Genomic DNA, 18,515 nt, shown 5'->3' with positions numbered 1-18,515 from the left:
CACAAGTATACATATGTAACAAACCTGCACGTTATGCACATGTACCCTAGAACTTAAAGTATAATAATAATAATAAATAAATAATAAAAAAGAAATGACTTGAATTTGAATTTTTTGCTTGATATGTATAAAATGTCATTTCTGCTGATCTTAAAGAGAAACACTTGACTGATATGCATAGGTTTCCCGTGTTCTTCCCCTTGAGAGGCCATAGTTAACTGCATTTGCTGCTAGCGGCTCTTATAAACTCAGTGGTTATATAGCAAAGCCTTTCCAAAGTCTTTTATTTTAGAGCTCTTTTTCAGACAAGAAATGATTATACTTTTTCTTCAACTCATTTATTCAATCATAATGATAAATATGGCTTTCACTATTCTGATGAACCAGAGCTATCATCAGTGTGAAATAATAATAGACACGGTTTAGTGAGCATCTACTATATTCCAGTCGATTAGAATTTTTTTCTCTAGATTTTTGGTGACCTTCTGATTACTGTTAATTTACATGTTTTTTATTTTTCTCTACATGTCAAACAAAAAGCAACAACATAAAAAACCCACATGCTTTTTCTTCATACTATCTATATTATTGAATGACAGACAAACATCTGTCCTTCAAGTCAAGTATGAATTAATCATAGACTCCTTTCTCTTCTTCTTCACCCCGCCATATCTAATTGGCCACTGTCTTTCCTTTTTTTTTTTTTTTTTTTTTAAGATGGAGTCTTACTCTGTTGCCCAGGCTGGAGTGCAGTGGTGTGATCTCGGTTCATTGCAAGCTCCATCTCCCAGGTTCAAGCGACTCTCCTGCCTCAGCCTCCCAAGTAGCTGGGATTACAGACATGCACCACCACACCTGGCTAATTTTCATATTTTTAGTAGAGAGGGGATTTCGCCATGTTGGCCAGGCTGGTCTCAATCTCCTGACCTCAAATGATCCACCCACTTCGGTCTCCCAGTGTCTTTGTAGTTTTAAAAATTATCTTTGGAATTTGTCTTGTCTCTATTTCTAATTCATTTAATCTACTTGAAGCCTTAATCATTTATTTTCTTCTAATATGTTGAGCATCTATACCGATTTTCCTGACCCCACTTGCCTCATTCTCCAATTATTCTTCCCATAGTTATCAGCACTGAATGCTAATAATAGTACTTTGTTCATATTAGTTGTTATTAAAACTCTTCAGCTGGGTTCAGTGGCTCACGCCTGTAATACCAGCACTTTGGGAGGCCAAGGTAGACGGATCACGAGGTCAGGAGATCGAGACCATCATGGCTAACACAATGAAACCCCGTCTCTACTAAAAAAAAAAAAAAACACAAAAAACTAGCCGGGCGAGGTGGCGGGCGCCTGTAGTACCAGCTACTCAGGAGGCTGAGGCAGGAGAATGGTGTGAACCCGGGAGGCGGAGCTTGCAGTGAGCCGATACCGCGCCACTGCACTCCAGCCTGGGCGACAGAGCCAAACTCTGTCTCAAAAAAACAAAACAAAACAAAAAAACCACTCTTCATTTATTCCTTATTATCCTCAAGGTAAGCCCAGCTTCCCAGTCATGACATACAGGACTCTCTGTGTGACCCCAATACTTAACACAGATGTGTTTCAGATTTCAGAATTTTTTGGATTTTAGAAAAGTAATACGGTTTATGCAATACACATATGACATCCTCTGCTCATTTCTGAACACTTATGGGAGTGAATGGCAGGTGCTTTTAATAATTACGCTGGGGTAAATTATGCTAGGTGTAAACTGGACCTGTCTTGGGCAAACCAGAATGTTCTTTACACAGGTTAAGAATGTCAAGCAAAGAACATTAGGGATGAAGCAATACAAGGAGAACAGATAGAGAGAAGGGAGCAGTGGGTTAAGTGGAGTCCTGGAGAAATATTTGAAAAGGGAGAAAGGAACATGGCTCTTGAGGCAGGGGGGAAACCTGGAGCAGGTAGCCTCACGAATCCCAGGGAAGAAGAATTGTTTTTCTATTATTTTAGAAGCAGAGCCCCTTTAGGAGACTCCTCATCAGATAATGGTTATTCAGTGAGGGGTCATATTCTTAATTAAAAGGGCCTTTACCTTTTCTTAGAATACTATGTTTGAATGACTTTTTATGTATTAGGATATAAAAGTCTCTTGTAAGCATTTCTATTTTATAGTCATTGACTAAAATCTAATTCAGATCCAGCTTAAATCCAAAAGTCATTTCATGCTACGTTTTATCCTGAGGTTGCTAGTTATTTAGTCAAATACAGTGAGTATAATCACTACAGGCTTAGAGTAAATTTCCATGTCAAGAGGTAGAACACATTTATTCTGTAATATTGAATCCTGTAATATTGAAAATCAAAAACAGCCCTTTTTTTTTCTTCTATAGAAAATAAGATTTTTAAGGAAGTCAGCAGGAAAATAGAACAAGTGAATATTTTACATTCTTAGTGGTTTATGGTTGGCCGTTTTCCCCCAACATTTTGTTATGAAAAGTTAAAATGTACAGAAGAATTGAAAGTCTTATGCCCACCAGCTAGATTCTTTCATTAACATGTTGCTGTATTTCCTTTATCACTGTCCATCTGTTTTACCATCTGTTTGTCCCTCTTTCCATCCATCCGTCTATCTTTTTTTTTGGTAAGCATTTCAAGTAAGTTGACTGGCAGTTTTTCTAAGCAGCCGTATCTTTATTTTGTTACTGTTTTTTTCCTGGATGTTGTAATTACAGTGTCAAGATATTTAATGCAGATGTTTCAGCTAACCCTTTTTCCTATTTCTAGAAATCTGAGATTGCCAATAATCCCTGACAATCTTAAATTCTTTTTTAATTCTGGTAAATAGTGTCAGACCTGACTAGAGCCCTCTTTCTCAATTGTTTTGTAATCCAGACAATTAAAACCATTAGTCATTAAAACATAATTTATAGTGGTTTTAAAGCATGACTTTCTAAATTTTAAATCAACATTTATTCATATTACGTTGTTTTCAGAGTGGAGAGATCTACAGACCAAGTCATCAAGCCGGTCAATGTAGCAGCTCTATCCAAATGGGTTGGGAAGATACCGCCAGATGTTTTACAAGACATGGCAGTGATTGCTCCTATGCTTGCCAAACTTGGATATGACCCGTATGCCAACCCACCTAACTATGGAAAACCTGATCCCAAAATTCTTGAAAACACTCGAAGGGTAAGTGAGATTTTTTAAAGCAACTGAGAAAACTAGATTTGGAATTTGGGATCCGCATACTTTTTTTCTTATTTTATTTCTTGCTATTTAATGATCAGAAAATTATTTTGAATTAGACACATTTGGGCCCAGCAGCCTGGCACGGTGGCTCACGCCTATAATCCCAGCACTTTGGGAGGCCGAGGTGGGTGGATCACAAGGTCAGGAGATTGAGACCATCCTGGCTAACACGGTGAAACCCCATCTCTACTAAATACACAAAAGATTAGTCAGGCATGGTGGCAGGCGCCTATAGTCCCAGCTACTCAGGAGGCTGAGGCAGGAGAATGGCGTGAACCCGGGAGGCGGAACTTGCAGTGAGCAGAGATCATGCCACTGCACCCCAGCCTGGGTGACAGAGCGAGACTCCATCTCAAAAAGAAAAAGAAAAAAAAAAGAAAAATTTGGGCCCAGAATAGGGCTGACACGTGTAGTTTCAGCACTTTGGAAGGCCGAGATGGGAGTGAGCCCAGGATTTCAAGACTAGCCTGGACAACACAGTGACACCCCATCTCTACAAAAAATATAAAAATTAGCCAGGCATGGTCACATATGATTCTAGTCCCAGCTACTTGGGAGGCTGAGGTGGGAGGATTGCTTGAGCCTGAGAGGTCAAGGCTGCAGTGAGCTGAGACTATGCCACTGCACTGTAGCGTGGGTGACAGAGCAAGACCTTGTCTCAAAAAAAAAAAAAAAAAAAAAATGAAGAAAAATTCTATTTGTAGAATACTTTCTTATCAGAAGTCTTCCTCTGCATTTTAAGGATAACTGGCTAATTGGGGATACTCCTTAGGGTATTTTGCTCAGTTTCTAGGAGTAAAACTCACTGTTGGGAGATTTATTCTCAGCCAATTACTGCAGATCTGCATAAATACTATAATTATTAGTGACCTTACTTCTGATTTCTTTCTTTCTGTAAATCTAATAGCCACTTTACTTTAAACCTTTGTTTAGATGGGGCATAATTTTTGGATACCTAAAGGCTAAACATTGGTTACACTAGAAAAATTGTTAAACACTAGTCTTCTGATTAAGAGAAAGTTGCTATTAAAGTGACATTACAGTTTTTATTTTAATAAGTTATGCTCACGTCTTTACAAAATATTGTTTCGGAAAGTGCTGAAAACTCAGAGCTAATTAGATTATATAGCCTACCAGTTGAGTCTATTTCAAATCAGACCTTATATATTCTTTTATTTATTGCAGTAAGATCTGTTTAACATAAAATTTACCACTCTAACATGTTTAAAGTGCACAATTCAGTGGCATTAAATACATTCACATTGTTGTGCAACTGTCACCACCATCCATCTCCAGAACATTTTTTGTCTTCCCAAACTGAAATTCTGTACCCGTACTCTTCATTCCTTAGCCCCTGTCAACGGCAGTTTTTTGTGTCACTTACATATATTTTTTGAAACTACGTTTCAAATAAGACAACCGTGTTAGCATAAGTTCACTGATAAGCTATTTGATTCCAAGGTGAAAATTCCTTGGCTTTGTCTGGTATTCTCTTGTTTATATCAATGTCCTTCCCTCCCTACAACTATATGCCATATCATCTCTTTATTCTGTCTTTTGATAACTTTAATTGACAAATTTATGCCACATTTATTTCATGAGATTAATTTCTATGTGAATTCCTTTCTCTTAGGTATTACTTTTATTTCCCTTTTTCAGTTCATCATTAGCAGCTATATGAGAAGAGCTGCCTTCTTATAAACCATCACACATGAGGGCAAATTAAAAAAATAATCACTATCCTCTTTATGCTTTTCATATATATATAAATATTTCCATTATAAAAATATAATCATTATATGAAACTTACAAAATTAAAAGGATAAGAGAATAAAAATCACCTGTAATGTTACCACCTAGACACATACACATATTATTCTTTTTTAAATTTTCTCATTTATTTACACATATTTTCTTAATATTTTGATGTATTTTCTCTCCTCTGCATTATGTTAAACAAAGGTAAGATTACATATATCATCTTACCTTTATATACACACAGTTTTGTATCCAGCCCTTTTAATATTCATGAGCATTTTCCCATTGTGTGCATGCTTTTTAAACATAATTTTTGTAGTTTTATACCTTCATAGAAGCCACCTTAAATTCTTTCTGAAACACAGTAGTAAATGAATGAATAAATCAACAAACAAAATATATTTCCCTAGTAGATGTTCTATAATTGATTTTACCATTTTGTTGTTTACAGTTTTCTCTTTGACAGATTGTGCTACAGTGAACATCTTTGCACATACTCAATTTTAGGATTTTTTTTTTTTAAGGTAGGACCAATAAAAGTAGAATTAAACCAGGGTAAAGTATCTGAGATTTTTAAAAGGTGTTTGATATCTATTGATATTAAAAAACAACAACAACAAAAAAAACCTTTGGGCTGGCCACAATGGCTCACGCCTGTAATCCCAGCATTTTGGGAGGCTGAGCTGGGTGGATCGCTTGAGCTCAGGAGTTCAAACCCACCTGGACAACGTGGCAAAATCCCATCTCTACAAAAAATACAAAAGTTAGCCAGGTATGGTGGCACATGCCTGTGGTTTCAGCTGCTTGGGAGGCTGAGGTGAGAGATTGCTTGAGCCTGGGATTTTGAGTTTACAGTGAGCTGAGATTGTGCCACTGCATTCCACCCTGGGTGATGGAGTTGAGACCCTGTCTCAAGAAAACAAAAACAAAAAACAAACAAAAAACCTTTGAACTACCAGCACAATTGAGGTAATTTATTTTAGATTTTTGTTGGTTTTAATAGATTTCATTGATTAATGTAATTGAACATTTTTCAGTTACTAGCTATATGTATATATTCTTTTATGAACTATCCTTTAAGTTTTTCCTTTATTTATTTGAGACAGAATTTTGCTCTGTTGGCACAATCTTGGCTTACTGCAGCCTCTGTCTCCTGGGTTCAAGTGATAATTCTCTTGTCTCAGATGGAATTATAGGCACACGCTACCAAGCCTGGCTAATTTTTTTTTTTAGTTTTAGTAAAAATAGGGTTTAGTCGTGTTGGCCTGGCTGATCTCAAACTCTTGACCTCAAGTGATCTACCTGCCTTGGCCTCCCCAAGTGCTGGGGTTACAGGCGTGAGCCACTCTTTCTTTCTTTCTTTTTTTTTTTTGAGACGGGGTCTTGTTCTTTCGCCCAGGCTGGAGTGCAGTGGCGCTATCTTGGCTCACTGCAAGCTCCACCTCCCGGGTTCACGCCATTCTCCTGCGTCAGCCTTCCAAGTAGCTGGGGCTATAGGCGCCCACCACTACGCCTGGCTAATTTTTTAAGTTTTCATTAAGAGACGGGGTTTCACTGTGTTAGCCAGGATGGTCTCGATCTCCTGACCTCATGATCCACCCACCTCGGCCTCCCAAAGTGCTGGGATTACAGGCGTGAGCCACTGTGCCCAGCCAGCATGAGCCACTCCTTAAAGTGTTATACGTATTAAAGTTTTGTGAGCTCTTTGTAGTTGGTAATTCATAGCTTTCTCCTTTGCACAATAGTGAAAGGCTTTTTTTTATTACCAAGATACATGTACAGTGCTATTTTGAAGGTTTTATAGCATTAAAAATAGCAAAATGAAGACATTATAGTTTTCTTACATGCAAATTGGCTTGGCTAGATTATCCTTTGCTTTCTTGAGTGATGGGTTGGGAAGAATGCTATGGTTTGAATCCATGTGACCAAAGAATCTATGTCATACACACTCTTGGTTTTTGAAAGGATTTCAAAATAACACACTGAAATTTAAAAACACCCACCTTTTTTTTTTTTTTTTTCCTGTCTCTGCCTATCTTTAAAGTGACAGATAATTTTGAGGAAGAAAAGATGAAGTGTGAACTATAATGGTGTTTTTGGGCCTTTTGTGGTAATGCATACAAACTGACATTCTTGTCTTGTGAGGGTAGATTTCATAAGACCTTTTTGCAAAGTAAATCCTGTGTATCTTCAATGCTTTTTTGCCTGTAATAAGTCAGATGCTAATGTATCCAGCACTGATGGTCATGAGGTTTTTATAATGCAGTGCTTGAAAAGAGATTGTTGATTGTTAGCTATGATATGAGATGGGCCCCAGAGAAAGAGGTGGCTGGGGAAGGTGTTTTTTTTTTTTTTTTTTTTTTTTTTTTGAGACAGAGTCTCGCTCTGTCGCCCAGGCTGGAGTGCAGTGATGCGATCTCGGCTCAATGCAAGCTCTGCCTCCCAGGTTCACACCATTCTCCTGCCTCAGCCTCCCGAGTAGCTGGGACTACAGGCGCCCGCCACCAAGCCCGGCTAATTTTTTGTATTTTTAATAGAGACGGGGTTTCACTGTGTTAGCCAGGATGGTCTCGATCTCCTGACCTCGTGATCCACCCGCCTCGGCCTCCAAAAGTGCTGGGATTATAGGCGTGAGCCACGGCGCCCGGCCTGGGAAGGTGTTTTTCTTAGTTATGGTATGAGAGTGGGAGAAGAATCACATTTTAACTGAGAATTTAGAATGTGGATCTCTAGGCCTAAAAATGCTGGTTTTTTTCTTTTTTTTTTGTACAATTCTGGGTAGTCTGCAAGTAATAATGAGTCAGCACATTTTAGGGACATATTGCCCAATATTGAATAGATAATCATGCTTCATGGTTACTGTGACTCACATAGTAAATTGGTAATGAAACGTTAACATATTTTGTACCCTATTCCACCATAGTCTCTAATCCTAAAATTATAGCACATTTCAATAAATAGTGCTGTCTAGGTTACATCCTTAGCCTTCTTGCATAGATTCTTAACCTTTTTAGACTTAAGAACTTATTTGAGAATTTGATGAAACATGTGGATCCCCACCTCAGAAATACAGACATATGAATACACAGATTTTACCCACAATTTCAGTAGATACCTACATGTTACAAAAGTCCATCAGATTAAGGACTCCTATTACCCACAATTTCAGTGGATGCATAGATGTGCCAGAAGCCTGTCAGATTAAGGACTCCTATTTTATAGTCTCCTTGCTCAAGCTCATCCACTCATAGGGCTTTCATTACAACCTATTTGCTGATAATCATAAATCTGTATTTCCTAGTGGGTCTCTTTCCTGAGCCCCAGGTTCGTTATTTCCAACTGTCTTCTGTATGTGTCCACAAGAATGCTCTTAAGGACCTCAAATTCAAAGTCCAAAATTGAATTTATTGTCTAAACTTGTTCCCTGAGAGGCAGAAGCTAGGTGAAATTGTTCATTAAACTGAGCAGGAATCCACCTTGAGAGTGGGGATGATGCTGTGCTCATCTATACTTGCAGTACCTATGAGCCAGAGAGCAGATTTGAGGAACAGAGTCCTCAGGGCACATAGCTCAAGTCCCACAACAATTCAAGGACCTGGTTGCTAAACTAAGAGAGAGCTGAAAAGCAGATCCAATTTATGAATGGAATATTTAGTTGGAAACCTGAGTAGGTAGTACTGAGGAAGAGCAAGTGATCAAATGGAAAAGCATGTATCAAGGTGCAGAACCCACAGTAACAGACAAGAAGAAATGTGAAAATGAAGTCAGCTGGGACAGGGGTTAGATTAAATCCCTAAACCAAACAGCAAAAAGCTGCAGCAGTTGGAATTGATATTCTTACATTAAAGGTGAAGCCTGGAATGAATGCATAGTTGTGTTTTCTGGTTCCTATACCCAGCAAAAACTGCTTGTTCCTGTTCTTTCTGTCTCCATACTTAGCATGCTTATTCGCCCAGTTACCCAAATTAGGTCTCCTTACTTAAAATTCGTGAATGACTCCACTGTTACTACAGGATAGAGTCTAGACATCTTAGAATGACATTTACTTTTCTAGTATTTGGATATTTTCTCATTATCTTTTTGTTGTTGATTTCTAATGTGACCATTATGGTCAGAGAACACTCATTATGGTTTGTTTCAGTCCTTTGAAATATATTGAATATTGCTTTATGGCCAGTATATAGGTCTTATGTGATTACTTGAAAAAATATGTATTCTGTGATTATTGCAGAGTTCCGTAAATATCAGTGAGGTCAAGTAATTTTATAGTGTTGTTATAGTCTAAATGTTATTTGATTTTTTGGTCTGCTTTATTAATTTTGGGAAAATTATGAATTTTTCCATTTTTCCTTACATTTCTAGCAATTTTGTTTCATGTATTTAGGATCTCTATTATTGGGAACACACCCATTCAGATCTTCTTGAAGAATTAACTCTTTTGTAATTATGAAATAGTTCTCTGTATCTCTGATGTTACCGTCTGAAAGTCTACTTTGTCAGATATGAATATAGCCACAACAGTGTTTTTATGTATACTATATACATGGTGTATTTTCCCCATTGTTTTACTTTTAATCTGTGTCTTTATATAGCTGGCTTTGTTTGTTAATCCAGTTTTATAGTCTCTGCCTTTTAAATGGAGAGTTAATCCACTTATATTTAATGTAATTATTCATTTGATTGGATTTAAAACTACCATCTTGCTATTTGTTTTTTATTTGAATCATCTATTTTTGTTTCTTTGTTTGCCTTCTTTTGGATTAATCTTTTTTAGTATTCCATTGTTTGTATTATCTCCTCTTTTTAGCTCCACCTCTTTGTGTTTTTTTTGTTTTGTTTTGTTTTTGCTTATAGTGATTACTCTAAGACATGGGCTGCACATTTTTTATTTCATAAAAATCCAGATAGTAGGCCAGGCGCAGTGGCTCACATCTGTAATCTCAGCACTTTGGGAGGCCAAGGCGGTTGGATCACAAGGTCAGGAGATCGAGACCATCCTGGCTAACGTGTTGAAACCCCCATCTCTACTAAAAATACAAAAGAAATTAGACAGGCTTGGTGGTGGGCGCCTGTAGTCCCAGCTACTTGGGAGGCTGAGGCAGGAGAATGGCATGAACCCAGGAGGCAGAGCTTGCAGTGAGCCGAGATTGCACCGCTGCACTCCAGCCTGGGCGACAGAGCGAGACTCTGTCTCAAAAAAAAAAAAAAAAAAAAAAAATTCCAGATAGTAAATACATTATGCTTTGTGGGCCACAGATGGGCTCTTTGTTCTTCACTTTACTGAAGATCCAGATTTTCATCTGGCATCATTTCTCTTTAGCTTGATGAACTTCCTTTAGCAGTTCTTATAGTAAGGATATGTTGACTACTAATGCTCTTAGGTTTGTTTTTTTTTTTTTTAATGTGTTTTTTATTTTTTTAATTTGAGAATATTTTGCTGGACATAGAGTTCTAGGCTGTTGGTTGTTTTCTTTTTTTTTTTTTTAACTTTCAACATTAAAAAGATACTATTTTATTGGCTTCCCATGTTTTTGATGAAAGTCAGCTGACATGAATGTAATTTTTTTTTCTTTGACTGTTATAAGATTTTTCCCTATTTTTGGTTTTCAGCAGTTTGATGATAAATACCAAATTCTCTGATCCGTTCTACTGCCATCTCCAGTGTGGGCCTCAGTTTTGATTAGTTTTTATTAGCCTATCTTTGAATTCATTGATCCCTTCTTTTTCTGTGTCCAGTCTGCTGGTAAGCCCATCTGGTGACTTCTTCATTTCAGATCATTTATTTTTCAGTTCTAGAATTTCCCTTTCTCTGCTGGAATTCTTTGCTCTTTACCCATTCTGTTGATCTTTTCCTTTAACATATTCCTAATAACTTTTAAAGTCTTCATCCATGGGTCCCTCCCTGTTGAACTTTTTTTCTTTTTTATAGGTTATAGGCACACCTTGGAGAGATTGTGGGTTTGGTTCCAGACCGCCAAAATAAAGTGAATATCCCAATAAAGCAAGTCACAAATATTTTGGTTTCCCAGTACATATAAAAGTTATACACTATATTGTAGTCTGTTCAGTCTGTAGTAGTATTATGTCAAAAGAAAACACAATGCATATGCCTTAATTTAAAATATTTCATTGCTAAAAACAAAATGCTAGCAATCATCCCAGACTTCAGCAAGTCATAATCATTTTGCTGGTGGAGACTCTTACCTCCATGTTGACTGCTAGACCATTCGGGGTGGTGGTTGCTAAAGATAGGGGTGACGATAGCAATTTGTTTTGTTATGTAATATTCTAAATCCTTTGCTGTCTTTTCAACAATGTTCACAGCCTTGAGTAGATTCCATATCAAAAAACCACTTTCTCTGCTTATTCATAAGAAGCAACTCATTCATTCAAGTTCGATCATAAGATTGTAGGAATTCAACTACATCTTCAGGCTCACTTCTAGTTATAGTTCTTTTGCTATTTCTACCACATTTGCAGTTCCTTCCTCCACTGAAGTCTTGAAGCCCTCAATGTCATCCATCTGATTCTTCCAAATTCCTGTTAACGTTGAAATTTTGACCTCCTCCCATGAATTATGGATGTTCTTAATGGCATCTAAACTGGTGAATCCTTTCCAGAAGGTTTGCAGTTGACTTGCTGTGCAAATCCATCAGAGGAGTTAGTATCTATGGCAGCTATAGCCTTATGAGATGTATTTCTTAAATAATAATCTTGACAGGGCCAGGCGCAGTGGCTTAAACCTGTAATCCCAGCACTTTGGGAGGCTGAGGTGGATGTGGTCACCTGACCACACCTGAGGTCAGGAGTTCAAGACCAGCCTGGCCAACATGGCGAAATCCCATCTCTATTAAAAATACAAAAATTAGCTGGGTGTGGTGGTGCATGTGTGTAATCCCAGCCACTCAAGAGGCTGAGGCAAGAGAATTGCTTGAACCGGGATGGGGAGAGGTTGCAGTGAGCTGAGATTATGCCACTGCTCTCCAGCCTGGATGACAGAGTGAGACTCCATCTCAAAAAACAAAACAAAAACAACTTGACAGTAGAAATTACTCCTTGATCCGTGGACTACAGAATGGATGCTGTGTTAACAAGCATGAAAACAACATTCATCTTGTATATTCCTATCCGAACTCATGGGTGACAAGGTATATTATCAACGAATAATAGTATTTTGTGAGAAATCTTTTTTCCTAAGCAATAGATCTCAACAGTGGGCTGAAAATTGCACTTTTATGTTATAGAGGTAGCTTCTTTCCTTAAGCTTCATGAACCAACAAGCTCTATTAGCCTCCAACTTTTCCTCTCTCAGCCTTTATAAAATTGAAGAAAATTAGGGCCTGGCTCTGGATTAGGTTTTGGCTTAAGGGAATGTTGTGACTGGCTTTATCTATCTATCTAGTCCGCTAAAACTTTTGCCATGTCTGCATTAAGACTCTCACTTTCTTACCACTTGTGTGTTCATTGGAGTAGCACTTGAATTTACTTCAAGAACTTTTCCTTTGTATTCACAACTTGACTATTTGATGCAAGAGGACTGGCTTTCAGCTTATCTCGGCTTTCAACATACCTTCCTCACTAAGCTTGATAGTTTCTAGCTTCTGACTTAAAAGTGAGAGATACGCGACTATTCCTTTCATTTGAACACTTAGAGCCCATTGTTGGATTATTAATCGGCCTTTTTTCAATATCAATGTGTCTCAGGAATAGGGAGGCCCAAGGAGGGGGGAGAGAGATGGGGGAACAAACAGCCAGTTGGTGTAGCATTCAGGACATACACATTAAGTTAACTATGTTATATGGGTTTAGGATTGTACCCCAAAACAATTACATGGTAACATCAAAGATCACTGATCACACATCACCATAACAGATATAATAATGAAGAAGTTTGAAATACTGCAAGAATTACCATAATGTCATAAAGAGACATGAGGGGAGCACATGCTGTTGGAAAAATGTCACCAATAGACTTGCTCACCACAGGATTACCACACACCTTCAATTTGTGAAAAACACAACATCTTCTGAGCACAATGAAATGAGGTATGCCTGTACTCATTTGCTGCTTCACATGTCTTAGAAGTTTTAACTGCATACTGGACCTTTTGTATAAAAGAAGGGTAGAGAATGAACTAGGTAATACTTTTTGTTTTATTTTTGTTAAAGAGAGCAGTTCTTTCTTCCAGCAGGTAGCTAAGGTGATCATTCAAATTTCACAGTGAATCAAGCTGAGCTGGGGCTGAGCAGCAGCTTTAATTAATTTCAGTTTGCCTCTGGATTCAAATGAGATTAAGGAAATTTGACTTTTAGTCCAACCTTAGCTTTCTGTATCATTTAGATGAGGGGTTGATTTCTTTGATTTTAGCAAGATTTCAGTTGGGAGGCAGTTGGGTTGAAGATTAAATTAATTTACTTTACCTCTGGATTGCAACTATAGCAGGGCCCTGGAACCCAAGCACCACACAGCACTGGGAGATATCTCTCTGTCTCTCACTGTGCTCCCACCAGCACTTACTAAGATTCTCTTGTAGTATTATATGTAATTGTCAGACCAAGAGATTTGTTTTTACACTCGGGACTCTTTCAGATTCTAATTAATCATACCAGTCCACAGTCTCACTAAAAGTTTGGCTTGTTTCAGCAAAATCTTTCCACCTATGGGAGACCTCCTTTTCTGCCCACTTGTACCCAGACAGGCAATTGATTCAAGGTAGCTAGAAACAGGCTTTTGTTTCTCTGTGAAGAAGAACTCAGCTTTTCCCAGAAATTGGCTCTGTTAGACTTCTTGGCATTCATTTACTGCTCTTTCGTGGCTTTACAGAAAACTATGAAGTTAGTTTATCTAGTGTTTTCTTGTTTTGATGAGAGCAGTGGTCTTTGGGGATCAGCTGCATTCAAACCAGATTGGAACTCTTTAGAATGATGGCATTAAGATTCTTTGCCTTCTGCTTTCAACCTTCCTTTTCAATCTCATCTCTTTTTATTCTTTTAAACACCCCATAGTACCTCCCTTTCATATCCGTAGCACACTGTATACCTCCATACCTTTGTTCCTTCTGCCTAGATTGTCCTTCTTCTCATCTTACAATTTTGTCTTAAAACTCAACTCACGTGACACCTTTTCTGTGCCACAGATCCTCCTACTACACTGTACCTACCTTTACTCATGTACTTTTCACATTATATTATGATGATTTACGTTATACGCTGCTGCTTTTAAACTAAGGACTTATATACTTTGCCAGACATGCCTTCAATTGAAAATGTTAATACAGTTCAAAATGATGCTGTAGTCTTTGTTTAGTTAAGGTAACAACTTTCTGATCTGAAAAAAAAAAAAAAAAGGCTATGCACCCCTTCAACAGAATAAGAGTTTTAAAAGTAATGATGTGGGAGGATCTCTAAGATATGGTCAGTGTTATGTTTTACCATTTGCATTTAGAAAAACAGCTGTGTGTGTATGTATTTATTTATTTTGAAACGGAGTCTCATTCTGTCACCCAGGCTGGAGTTCAGTGGTACGATCTCTGCTCACTGCAACCCCTGCCTCCTGGGTTCAAGCGATTCTCCTGCCTCAGCCCCTGGAGTAGCTGGGATTACAGGTGCATGCGCCACCATGCCTGGCTAATTTTTATATTTTTAGTAGACACGGGGTTTCACCATGTTGTCCAGGCTGGTCTGAAGCTACTGACCTCAGGTGATCCACTCACCTTGACCTCCCACAGTGCTGGGGTTACAGGCATGAGTCACTGCACCTGGCTTGTATATGAAGTTTTTTAAAAAATAAATAGGTAAAGAATTTTCAAGGACAAAGATACCATTTGCATTTTGTAGCCTGAGTGCCAGACTTAATACTTGACAATTACTTGATGCTCAATAAATGATTATTATTAGCAAAATAACCTTACACATAGAAAAAGAATATGCCAAGAAAAGGGATCTTCAGATATGAGGCTCTTGGAGTTATGACTCAGTTCACAAGGATTCTGTCGTAGGTGAGAAATGCTCCATTACCCAGAGGCAAACCCCCAGAGGTTGTGGCAGCACTTTATGACTACGTATCAGTCTGGGCTCAGTCAGGGAAACATTGAGCCACTGTAAGTGTTATAGGAGTGAGGGGTTTAATGTATTAATTAAGGCTTATGCAAATGTGGGAGGACTAAAGAAGTGAAGGTCTGCACGTTTTTTATTGTATACTGGACATGTTGTTTAAAATAGGAGTAGGGAATGAGCTGGATACAGCTACAGTTGGAAGACTAGAGGAATAGGCACCAATGACTGAAACCTGCAGCTCTATAGTGGGCAGAGAAGTACTAGGAAACTGCCTCTTGCTGCCAAGGTAGGACTCAGTGTGGGAGCCCAAGGAAAGGTCTTTGAAGCCTGCCATGGGGATAAAGTGGAGCTTTAGGAGAGGCCAGTGGAGCGACTGCATCTGACTGCCCTGACCTCTTAAAAATAATGGCTTCTGCTTCATTTCCACCTTCTAAAACTCATAGAAGCCTCTGACTCAGAACCACACAGGGAAAGGAATTCTGGGAGACTTAATTTTCTGTCCTAGACAGCAGTGGTGGTGGTGCCAGTTGACCATCCAGCATAGGCCATTCCTTTGCCAGCCTGGCTTACATACACACCTATTTAAACCGTATTTAACTGCCGGATAAAGCTAATGCTCTGCTTAACATGATGTAACTCTCGCTTAGCAAACTGAAAGCATGCGAACCACTCCCTCAAAGAGGAGATGCTGTATTTCATATTGTGCTTTGTACATTTCTGGCTGATATGAATGTATTCCACTAGCTGAGTCACATCCCCTCTGATATCCTAAAAACTTAGATATACTGAGATACAGAGTTAGCCATTTCCTTTTTTTTTTTTTTTTTTTTTTTTTTAAGCAAGGTCTTGTTCTGTTGCCCAGGCTGCAGTGCAGTGGTGCCATCATAGCTAACTGCATCCGTGAACTCCTAAGCCCAAGCGATCCACCTGCCTTAGTTTCTCGACTATAGGTGTGCACCACCACACCTAGCTAAATTTTTTTTTATTTTTAACTTTTTGTAGAGACAAAGTGTCACTGTGTTGCCCAGGCTGCTCTTGAATTCTTGGCCTCAAGCAGTCCTGCTGCCTTAGCCTCTCAATGTGTTAGGATTATAGGCATGAACCACCATGCCCAGCCAGAGTCAATACACCTTATATTAAAGAGTATTATTAGACAGGGAAAAGTGGAAAAAATAATTAATTAATATATTCAGTATATATTCATATCAAAGCAAAGAAGAATATCTGCCAACCTATTGTAGTTCTCATTTTCTGTACCTTTCATGTGATCATAGCAGGTATCTGTCACTTCTTTCTTCCTCTAGCCATTCCATGTTCCTTTGGTCCTCAGTAGTCACCTCAGATGGTCTTTGTTCTTTGCCTTATGGAGTGGCCTAAACCTTCATTCTGGGGTGTACGTACCAATAAATGGCCATATCGTTTTGCTCTAATACCCCGTTAACTTTCCATAATAAACAAGTGTAATAGAAAATCCTAGGTTCCAGGCAATTTCTTTCCTTCTTCCATTGAGTGTTTTTTTCCCGTTGTGTATTTTAAACTTGGTTCTTCCTTGATAATCAGGATTAATCAGCCTAGCTATTATAGTACCTGCCTTACTTGTCTTTTGTCTGAGTGGCATGAGGAGCAAGAATTACTGAGTTAACAGTCTCAGCTCTCTGTTCAGTGGAAATAGTGTGTCTCCCCCAAAGAAGCACTTGTCCCTTGAGGATTAAGACCTGTAAACTGAGAGAGTCCACAGCTGCTGGGAGTTTTCTTTTGGGGAAGAATTTTGATAATATTTAGTGAATATAGGGCTATTCCGATTTTCTTCTTCTTGTGTCAATTTTGATAAATTTTGTTTTTTAAAGTAATTTGGCCATTTCATTTAAGTTGTCAAATTTGTTGGCAGGAAGCTGCAGTGTTTTCTTAGAATTCTTCTAATGTCTGTCAAATTGATAGTGATAACTTCTTTTCTATTCTTCATGTGATGACCCCTTGATTCCTCCTCTGTCCACACCCGTTAGTGATTCCCTCCACCTGAATGTGGACAGGACCTGTGACTTGTTTGCAACAAATAGAATACAACAGAGGCGATGGGAGATATGTGATTGCATGATTATATTATATAAGATTACAGCACTGGACTGGCTGGAGTGTGTGCGTCTCTCTCTCTCTCTCTCTCTCTCTCTCTCTCTCTCTCTCTCTCTCTCTCTGGACATAATGACTGTTATCTTGTGTAGACTCTGGGTTCCTTTATAATACCCTTGTGAATGCATTTATTTTTGTTTTAGCAGGCAATCAACCCAGGTAGGCTGGATTATACATTGTTTTGCCTTTTGCAGGCAGTGGTTCAAATCTTAATTCAGTTATCAAAGCAAAGCCTTTGCTAAGCTGGTTTGGGTTTGTCCTGTGCATGTGTAATTCAGAGGTTAAGCTGAGACCCGTGTAGGTGCATACATAAAAGTGGAGAGCTCCTTCACCTGCTGTTTCTGCTCCAGGAGTTTTCTCTGACTCCCTGTCTTTCTTTGGCTCCTTTCCCTGCTTCCTCTGACCAGAAAGAAAACAATTCCTATCAGAGTTTTAGCCACCTATGTGTGCTGCTTAGTGACTGAAGCTGTCCCACCCTCAAGGAAAAACCTGATGAGAAAAAAATAAACAAACAGAAAACTCACCCTGTAAGGTCACTTCTCCAACTTTTTACTTCCCTCCACAATCTGCTGACTTTTATTTACTTTCCAGATCCTCATGTAGTTTTTTGTTTTGTTTTGTTTTGCTTTGTTTTGAGACAGAGTTTTGCTCTTGGTGCCCAGGCTGGAGTGCAGTGGCACAATCTCGTCTCACTGAAACCTCCGCGTCCTGGGTTGAAGCGACTTTTGCCTCAGCCTCCTGAGTAGCTGAGATTACGGGCAGCTGCCACCATGCACGGCTAATTTTTGGTATTTTTGGTAGAGACAGAGTTTCACTGTGTTGGCCAGGCTGGTCTTCAACTCCTGACCTCAGGTGATCCACCCGCTTCAGCCTCCCCAAAGTGCTGGGATTACAGGCGTGAGCCACTGTGACCAGCCCAAGGTAGTTATTTTTTAAAAGTTTGCTCAAACTTTATACTTGTAATTAGAGGGAGAAACAACTTTATGGGATGTAGTTGGCTTAACCTCACCATAAAGGAACCAAAACTCCACTTCATTCACTTTTTTTTTTTTTTTTTTTTTTTTTTGGTGACGGAGTCTCGCTCTGTCCTCTGTCACCCAGGCTGGAGTGCAGTGGCATGATCTCGGCTTACTGAAAGCTCTGCCTCTTGGGTTCACGCCATTCTCCTGCCTCAGCCTCCCGAGTAGCTGAGACTACAGGTGCCCGCCACCTCGCCCAGCTAGTTTTTTGTACTTTTAGTAGAGATGGGGTTTCACTGTGTTAGCCAGGATGGTCTCAATCTCCTGACTTCATGATCCACCTGCCTTGGTCTCCCAAAGTGCTGGGATTACAGGCGTGAG

At 38.9% G+C, this 18,515-nt stretch overlaps 1 protein-coding gene across 1 annotated transcript in view; it reads left to right on the top strand.

Moving 5' to 3' along the window:
- TPST1 (tyrosylprotein sulfotransferase 1) overlaps positions 1 to 18,515 on the top strand; it is a 166,231-nt gene that overhangs the window by 87,696 nt on the left and 60,020 nt on the right. Inside the window, exon 3 of the mRNA XM_011992879.1 lies at positions 2,976 to 3,174. Within this exon, the coding sequence (XP_011848269.1) occupies positions 2,976 to 3,174 (199 nt within the window). The remainder of the gene's footprint in view (positions 1 to 2,975; positions 3,175 to 18,515) is intronic.

The sequence above is a fragment of the Mandrillus leucophaeus genome, unplaced genomic scaffold (assembly GCF_000951045.1).
Source record: "Mandrillus leucophaeus isolate KB7577 unplaced genomic scaffold, Mleu.le_1.0 Scaffold42, whole genome shotgun sequence".
In the NCBI taxonomy this organism is placed as follows: domain Eukaryota; kingdom Metazoa; phylum Chordata; class Mammalia; order Primates; family Cercopithecidae; genus Mandrillus; species Mandrillus leucophaeus.
This window is presented reverse-complemented; position numbering and strand designations above follow the sequence as displayed.